Below are 10,020 nucleotides of genomic sequence, written 5' to 3' on the forward strand. Positions count from 1 at the left end.
GGAAACAATTATAGTGAACGTGTATGGTCCTCACAACGATGATTTAAAGTCTAAAATGTGGGAAAACCTTGAAAACGCAATGCAGATTACTAAAGTAGCTTGGGTTTTTTGTGGCGATTTCAACAAAGTACGATATAGATATGAAAGGAAGAATAGTATATTCATTGAAAAGAGAGCGGCACTTATTAACGAGCTTATCGATAAGGCACGGCTAATTGAAGTTCCATTAGGTGGCAGAATATACACGAGAGTAAGCGATGATGGAACAAAATTCAGCAAGCTCGATCGTTTAACAATATGTGGGATGGACTCTCAGCTGGTGTACTTGAAAGGAGATTCGTGTGTCTCATTGTTTTGGGAGACAACAACACTGATTATGGTCCTAAACCCACAAGAGTATTCGACTCATGGCTGAATATAGAATGACTAAACGAGATGGTTGCATCAGCTTATAAAAAATAGGTTAGTGTCAAAAGAGCAAGTTGCATTTTTTTTGAAAAAAATAAAAGAACGTCAAGAAAGTTCTCAAAATAGAGTAAAGAAACCTCCCTCAAATATTCCTTGAATTAAGTGGGATAGCATCTTACTTCTGTATGAATCGAGCGGGCTAACTTAGCTTTATTGGGTAAATGATGGTCGAGGTATCACAATGAAACCGAAGCCTATTGGGTTCGCATCATAAAAAGTATATATATGTGAGAGAAGGCAGGTTGGGTTTTCATGTTACAATTAATAATGTGAAGCAAAAGGACTCCGCCTGGCAAAATATAATAAAAATAAGCAGAGCCCTATTGATTCACTTGGCATCAGTTTTACATCCTTTTATAAAAGGTCCATTTCAGACGGATCCCTCACCCTTTTCTGGAATGAGAGGCGGCTAGTTTCCAGCTTACTATGTGACAGGTATAGCGGGCTTTATAGACTCAAGACGGGAAAGAAAAAAAATATATATAAATAACAGGGTTATATGATCGAACGTGGGATCTTTAACCAAGAGAAGTTCTGATGATCTGTTCAAAGGGCTTCAAAGGGCAAGGAAGCAGCTTATGAACAACAATTGGCAAACAGATTTGCCAAGCAATCACATGGATAAGTAGGTATATTATTTATGAAAAATCGAAACATGAAGGTACATGGGAAAGAGCCCTTGAGTAGTGCAATGTCCCTGAACGAGATTGAACTTCAAAGTTTCGAACGGGTTTCAAGCAGATTAATAAAAAGGGAAAATCGATTGGAAAAGCTGGTTAACGAATCCGAGAAGTGTTAAAGTCATACCATCTGATAGATTAGGAATAGGCTAGCTAAGTTAGTCATGTATTTATGCTAGATTACTGCTGCTGTTTTATTTCCTAGTTGTAGATGTGAGCTATTCAGAGGCTGCTGCAAGCTTTCCATTTGGGTTATGCTTGCCACGCTCATACATCGTCAACAAAATCTCCAACAGTGTACATGTAATGTAACTATTGGCTTCTAAAAAGTAGAATAATTCACAATTTATATATCTTCTGATTCTATATCTAAGCTAAACTCAAATCATGCATTGTAGATCATATACATTAATCCCGAGTTCTGCCAGCTGAAACGAATAACAGAGTTTAATCTAACAGGGACACCTTTCGATTGCAGTAGTATACGAAGCTATAGATTTTACAACTGTTCATACGCTCTCCACAATCTAGTCGTACAAGAAAACAATACTTAGCGAGAGTCATAGACTACCTAAAGACGATGATACATGTGTGATATGCCTTACAAAATATGAACCTAGAGAGGCATTAAGAACAGTTCCTTAATGTAACCATTATTTTCATTTGGATTGTACAGATGAGTAGCTTAAGTTAAATGCAACTTGCCTGGTGTGTAGGAAATCACCTGAAAGACTCATATATGGTTACACCTTATCTCCTTTTAGTAACTTGGTCCACCAGACATTACCTATAGTTGCGATAAGACAACTTCAAGAATTTTAAGGTTTTCCAATACTACTATCCACAATTCATCACTACCAAAGTACCAATATATAAAGGAAAGAAGATACGACATACATAATACACAAATAAGTGCATATGTTGAAGTAGTATGCTAGTTTGCATGACAACAAACCAGTGTTGTAAATCTCCCGAGATCTCCCCGAGATCTCCCCCGAGATCTCGTTTTTAGAAGGCAGCCGAGACGAGATGTTCATCTCCCGAGATTTCTTGGTCAACGGGGTCAAACATAGTGAAAGCCATGACTTCTCGGATTTTCTTGCTAATTTGTAAGATTTTCTTGTAAAATTCGTAATTTCTAAGATTTTCTCGCTCATTTCTTGGATATTTTTCTAAAATCTCGTAAAAACGTATATAAATATACATATATTTATGTTTTTATGTATATTTTTATTAAAAAAACTATAAAGTCAACGTCCGAGATCTCCCCGAGATTATTCCGAGATGCCGAGATCTCCCTAAAAAGTCCAAACGAGATCTCCCCGAGATGCGAATTCTCCAACCTTGCAACAAACCAACATTAAAGTTTTGCAGCACGTGTAAATGTTACTGCACATTGTTTAAATAGGCCTTAGAACTGTTAATTAACTTAAAACAGTAATTGCATATCTCATAAAATGCATCAAACACAATAAATCTTCATATAACCACACAAAACGATACCAACAACTGTACCCAATATGCTAATAGGCAGGGTATGAAAAAGTTGAACAAACAGACAATTATACCCCTACCAGAAGGTAGATAAACTGCTTCCAAACAAAATATATTCAATAATTTGGAAGTTTGTCTTAGGCTTCATACAGAAACTATATAACAGGAACTAGATAACTTCGTACTATGATAGGTCTATTTGCTGATAGAGGTCTAACTAATAGCATAAAGATGCTTCACAATACTACTGTTTTTTAAAACTAACCATAATATGCCCCTAAGCAATATAATCATGGATGAGCATCACAAGAAGACTAACAGAAGCGTAGATGGAAGAAAATCGCCAAACGAACCATAAAAAGGTGTCAAGGAACCGCTCAAAGGCATTAGTGGGCCAGGATAAGGGTTCAGCAGCCAAATTTTTCATGTCGTGAACAGCCCACTGAACAATTGATGTTACTCCATATAAGAGAAATGCACACACGTAGGACCTAGTCAAGAATGGTAAGTCTTCAAATCGAGATTCTTCTTTACCATAATTCGTTGCTTGAAAAACGATCAGCATCGTATAGTAATGGAAGAGAAAAAGCCAGCGCTCGGTATCACCAAAAGATTCAGGGCCTTTCTTAACCCTTTTAGCACTCTTAGTCCTGACAATAATCAAAAAATACAAACAAGTAAATCAGAATATGACGCCAATTAACTTGTTCGCATATTCAATGGAAAAATTACTGGAATCCCTTTATTATATGATAAATATACACAAATAATCAACAGAATATTTGATCAGTGGAAAAAAATCCAGCATAAGCAAAATAACAAGATACAATTGGTAAATAATCGTAATAATGGAGTAGTAAATATTTAGATAATGAAATTCATATGATGAAATACTCGATACTCCATATAATAATAACAGCATATCACTTTAATAATATTGACATTATCATCATTGATAATATATAATCACCAGCAGAAACAGAAAATTATAACAATACGTACAGACTTAAAAAGGCAGTCCAATTAAGACACACATACATATACATACGAACAATTGGTAAATAATCGTAATAATGGAGTAATAAATTTTTAGATAATTAAATTCATATGATGAAAAACTCCATACTCCATATAATAATAACAGCATAGCACTATAATGAGATTGATATTATCATCATTTATAATATATAATCACCAGCAGAAACAGAAGAATACGTCCAGATTTAAAATAGCAGTTCAATGAAGATTGAAGACACATATACATATACATATACATATACATATACATATACATATACATATACATATACATATACATATACATATACATATACATATACATATACATACGAACAATATACAAAGGATTATAGATATAAGAGAAGATGCAGATAGCTTACATCGCAACAGAATCATCCGTAATCTTAATCGCAAGTGCATCGCCACTTACTGCATTCGAATCGTCTTCCATTGAAATTGAAACGGAATTTCGAAAACCCTAATTTTGACTGAGAGCAAATTGACTCCTTGGACTTGGTAGAAAAAATAAATGGTAAAAGGTAATTGCTCTACGAGCCTTTTATTTTATTTTATATGCTCCCATACCCTTAAACATTTACCACACGTTTTTGGCCTCAACTTTCAATTTTTACACATTTGCCCTAATATTAATTAGTTATTTGGCAAAGCCTAACAAACGGTTACGGAGTAAAAGGTTAGTTAGTTTGCTCTTTTATTATTTATGTACAATTTACAATTTATTTTGCCTATTTTGCGTTAATTAGCGAACTTTGGGTAATTCATGTTTCCATTCTAAAACTACAAATGTAATACTATCAATATTGTTCATAAATTTAAACAAAAATAATTTTCATAAATATATTTTTTCCTTTTTGAACGATGGTTAAAAATCATTGATGTGGGGTTGGACGCGAATCATTACAATCTTGTCGCCATGGATGGCAATTGATCGGATATAGATCGGATGACGTCATATCCACATCCATATTCATTTAATTTTTGCTCATCCATATCCATATCCATATCCATTTAATTTTAGTTCCGTCCATATCCATATCCGATTGATTAGACGGGTTAATGGATATTCGTTAGATATCAAATGAAATGGTAATCTAAAGACGATTTTATCAATTTAATATAGATTATAACAAATATAAATATTTAATCTTTATGTTTTTTATTTGTTACACACGTTTTGATTGTAATCTGTCGCCGATCGTAAATTTAATTGAACAAATTACGTTATAATATAAGTAAATATACGTTTAAACTAATCTAAATGTGTAACTTTGAATATTGTTAGTGACTATTTAATAACTATGAATACCACAACCCTTATTATTTGTTAACAATTTAATAATTTGTAGGTTATATGCAGTGTTGTAAATCTCCCGAGATCTCGTTTTTAGAAGGCAACCGAGACGAGATGTTGATCTCCCGAGATTTCTCGGCCAAAAGGGTCAAACATAGTCAAAGCAACGATTTCTCGGATATAACAACCCTCACTTTTCGACTTCTGAAATTACTGAAATGACCCTAGGGTTTACTGTCTGACTATACGTATTAATTATTTAAGGGTTGTTATATACACAATCGATTTAACGTTGACCAAATAATAAACTTTTAGTCGACACTCACTGCTAATTAAAATTTATGCATTTCTGTAATATTATAACTATTAATCTATAAGTAATAAATAAAAAGTGACATATATATAAATAATAAAATAATTGGAAACTAAAAAAAAATAAATACAAGTCATGAATTAGTAAAAAAGAAAATAATACTTATCATGTAGTAAATGTAAAAAAAATATATAATAATAATAATAATAATAATAATAATAATATAATTATAATAATAATAATAATAATAATAATAATAATAATAATAATAATAATAATAATAATAATAATAATAATAATAATAATAATAATAATGAGACTAAAGAATCTTAAACAATTACATCCTTTTGTTGACTAAAAATAAAATATATATATATAAAAAAAATATAAACAAGTACCACCTATTGTTGACTAAAAGAATTATAAAATAAAATAAAATCATAAATTTGAACATCCTTATGTTGACTAACACTCTAATACTTGCACTATATAAATACCCCTAGACTCCTAATTTCTCATTCACAAATCACACCAAAATCCCCTCTCTAAAAACTTGAAGAATTCTTGAGGTAATTTTCCTTTTCATTTTCTTATTTATTTTTATTCATTTTATTTATTTCTTGTATTTTTTTTTATCCAATTGTTATTTTAAATTGTTAATAATATTCACATCAGTAGTATTTGTTTGAAAATTATTTAGAACAGTAGTAGTCCTAATAAAAATAATTATGATAAGTTTTGGGATATTATTTGTAGTTAATTACTAATTAAATACTAATTAAACACAAAAATCATATAAAATTCGTAATAAAAATATACACAGTAAATAAAAATTAATAAATAATTTTTCTGGGCTCATAAACTTTGTTAAGGTCTGAGAAAATTATAAAAATTAATTTATGGGTTGAATTAATAATTATTACACATTTAAACACTATTATTATGTAAACAGGAGGTAAATAAGGAAATAATTGTAAAAATAAAGAAATATTTTTATAAATATTTTTCTATAGGTTATTTAACTTTAAGAAACTTATAAAATTTTAAAAAATAATTATTTAGGTTTATTTAGTATTTTATGTACAATTAAACATGTTTTGTGATTAAATTAAGAATGGAAACAAATATAAATACAAAATTCTAATAAAATTACTTTCTTAAATTTTTCTACTGATTTTTATAATTAACTAAGACTATAAAAATTATGTATATGATTCTTAGGTATTTAATTAATTATTTAGGTATTTATGGATTATATTGATTTAATAACATGCTATATTACTAAGTATCTTGTAAATTAAATAACAAATAATATTCCTAATTATGTTATATTTATTGTATGAGATAATGATTAGTATATTTTAGATATTAATTAATCTAAGTTAAGATAGTAATTATAGCTTGAATAATAATGCGCATATAATTATAAAACTATTAATAGTTATGTAATACTAATAGTAACTATATATATATAATTAACTTAGTTATATAATAAAGTTTATACACCCATAATATGTGAAGGTTATAATCAAGATAACGTGCACTATATATGAACCTCACCGCTACATATGGTCTAGGGTGGTCCTTGTTGCCTTATGGGAACCGCTTGTGGATTTCGAATGCCATGACATAGATTCTGGTCAAGAATAATGGGCACCCGGTAACAACTGATCATTCAAGTGACTTGTATGATAGCAACGAGATTTGAGATAGTTGTACAACGTATTGTTAAAGATTATAACCCGAACTTTCTATAATTGGAAAGTTACTAAAAGTGGAAACTTTCCATAAATAGTAACCTTTCCGAAAATGGAATTTCTTTTAGAAAACCATTATCATTAGTATAGTTACTATACTTATGTCTATTAGACAACATCTGATCGTACATTCTATCTCTAGGTTGATATCTCGGTCCCTTACTTGCTTTACTTTCCTTTCTTGCGTGGAATACGTCAACAACTATTTAAGGTGAATTTCATAGCCCCGCTTTTACATTTTTATGTTTTTACATTGAGGTGAGACACATGCTTTATTTTAAATGCTTTAACATGCTAGACATAAGTACAAACTTATTATGCGACCAACATGAGTATTTTTATTGTGTTCATTTGAAACATACAAATCCCTGCTTTGTAATATCATTAATTGCTAGATGAATTAAAGTGGCAACCGGAATTATTATAGATAGCGCTATTGGGAGTAAAGTCCCGCACTGTTGACCTCAGGTCAATTGGTGGTATAATAATGATCTCGACAATTACATATGTATTGTCTCGGGGTACAATCATTTAGTTTGGATATTATACGCTCATGGCATACTTTTGATATACATGATATATCGACTTTTATTAAATCTTGTGGTCTAACGAACTTACTCAAAATTAAACCTATGTTATTCACTCAACCTCGTGTTGACTTTTTAAGCATGTTTGTCTTAGGTAATTAGATGCCGTCGATATGCTGCTTTGATGATGATTGCTTGCTATGCTTGGAGTCTTCATGCCTTACTTATCATTTCATTTAAAAACATTTAATGCTTTGTTCATTCAATAAAATGTAATGACTATTTATCTTCCGCTGCAAAACTCAATAAAAGTTATATAAAACGTCTCATATAGAGTCGTTCTCGTTATACAATTGCTTGATTTGATATAATTAGTCACAAATACCCCCGACCCTATTTGGGAGTGTGACATCGGATTTTCTTGTTAATTTGTAAGATTTTCTTGTAAATTTCGTAATTTCTAAGATTTTCTCGCTCATTTCTCGGATATTTTTATAAAATCTCGTAAACACTTATATAAATATACATATATTTATGTTTTTATGTATATTTTTATTAAAAAAACTATAAAGTCAACGTAAGTCAATGTCTGAGATCTCCTCAAGATTATTCCGAGATGCCGGGATCTCCCTAAAAAAGTCCAAACGAGATCTCCCTGAGATCCGAATTCTCTAACCTTGGTTATATGTATATGTATATCAATATGTAGATGTATATACATATATTTTAGTACGTATATATGTATATATAGATGTATTTCGGATGATAATGGATATATCCGTGGATAAAAACTTATCATTCATATATGATCCACGAAATATTTAGATCATCCATATCCATATTCATATCCATTAATCGTCCATTTACATCATCTATATGACTATATCCATTATAAATGGATCGAATCGAGTGGATCTCCATGGATGAAACATCCATTGCCATCCCAATTGTCACCCCTCAAGAGGAAACCCACAGTACAAATTCATACAGGCATCGCGTTTCATAAATTCCCCTCGGGTAAGGCCCGAACGCAAGACGTCTGCAACCTCCAATCCAATGAAAATGGCGGGTAACAACAAAGAAAATTTTGCAGCGAGTGGGAGTTGAACCCCTCACCTCCCATATTGGTAGACAAGTCACTACCACTACGCCAACTCCTTCTCATTAAATAGAGGTTTATAAAATAATCTGTCAACATTACGTTGGTTCAGACTCATTTTTCTTTGTTTTTTTATTTTTATATTTTGAAAGGCGGTAGTAAAGTCACTGAGGGGTCATTAACTACTCACCCGATTATATCCAGAAAATCACATGTCATGTTCACTTCCTACACCCGTTAGGAGGAAACCCATGATATTACCCCCAACGATAACCCCTGAGCGAACTTTGCTAGTTATGGGCAGAAGACACCATTTACAAGAAACCACATAGGAATTCATATCCAGTTGCAAAGTAAATTGCATTATGAAATCCCTAATTGAGGCTCGAACTTGAGAACTCTCGGACATTTAGAAAATTACTGTAACGACTCAGCTAAATATAGATGGATGTCTTTATTATTTTTTATTGGTGACAACTTATTTTGTACACGCGAATTTGCTTCCGAAGTCGAGCAGTCTCAATTTCACTACAGGATTATTAAATGAATGCTGGGCTGGGCCACCTCAAATGGTGTGAGCTCTGTGGCTAGTCTGTGCTCTTTGGACTTTTTAAACTTAGCGAACTGAAACATCTGAGTAGCAAAAGGAAGAGAAATCTATCGAGACCCCGTTAATAGCGGCGAGCAAGAGCGGATTGAGGCTTTGAAAGCTCTCAGGAAAAACGAATTGGAAATAGGTCCACCTTTTTTTCTAGAACTGTTCAGAAGAACACATAAGAGAAAGTCGATCAGAGCACCGCCCTGTCAAGGCGGAAGCTGCGGGTTCGAGCCCCGTCAGTCCCAATGTCGGATGCTAAAAATGTAGGAATAAAGTTTGGTGTCTTTTGATTTGGAAACAAAGCACCAGAAGTGTAATTAGACACTTCGTCTTTATTGTTCCACTAGCTAGGATAAAATTATCAGATGTTCATTTCATTATTGCAACCTTCTTTTTTGAAAGCTTATTATGATGGCGAGCAGTTACGATGGCTCCTTCCTAAATAAGTTATCTAAAATTCATTATTTCTTTTTGCACTTGATCTTCCTCTATGATTCACGCTTTCATTTAATAAGAAGCTCACTGATGTTTTAGCATAGTGGTATAAAAATACTATTAAATTTTAGCAGGAAATACTATTAAATACGATACAATTTTACACAAGATATTTATTTATTTAGAGAATGGATATACTTAAACCTTGCTACAACACTTATAGGCAGTGTACTTAATCGTACAGTAGTGTAGTTTTTAGTAAGTCCGGTTCGTTCCACAGGGAATCTTTTTAAACAAAGCTTAACGCTATATTACTT

At 31.7% G+C, this 10,020-nt stretch overlaps 1 protein-coding gene across 1 annotated transcript; it reads right to left on the reverse strand.

Moving 5' to 3' along the window:
• Positions 1–2,631: 2,631 nt before the first annotated feature.
• Positions 2,632–4,244, reverse strand: LOC139858879 (uncharacterized). The gene is made up of 2 exons (XM_071847718.1): positions 4,043–4,244; positions 2,632–3,292 (listed from the first exon to the last, which is right to left on the reverse strand). The coding sequence occupies exons 1-2, from the start codon at positions 4,111–4,113 to the stop codon at positions 2,920–2,922; spliced, it is 444 nt and encodes a 147-aa protein (XP_071703819.1). The 5' UTR covers positions 4,114–4,244; the 3' UTR covers positions 2,632–2,919.
• Between the last annotated feature and the right edge of the window lie 5,776 nt (positions 4,245–10,020).

This window comes from Rutidosis leptorrhynchoides, chromosome 7 (genome assembly GCF_046630445.1).
Source record: "Rutidosis leptorrhynchoides isolate AG116_Rl617_1_P2 chromosome 7, CSIRO_AGI_Rlap_v1, whole genome shotgun sequence".
Taxonomy (NCBI): domain Eukaryota; kingdom Viridiplantae; phylum Streptophyta; class Magnoliopsida; order Asterales; family Asteraceae; genus Rutidosis; species Rutidosis leptorrhynchoides.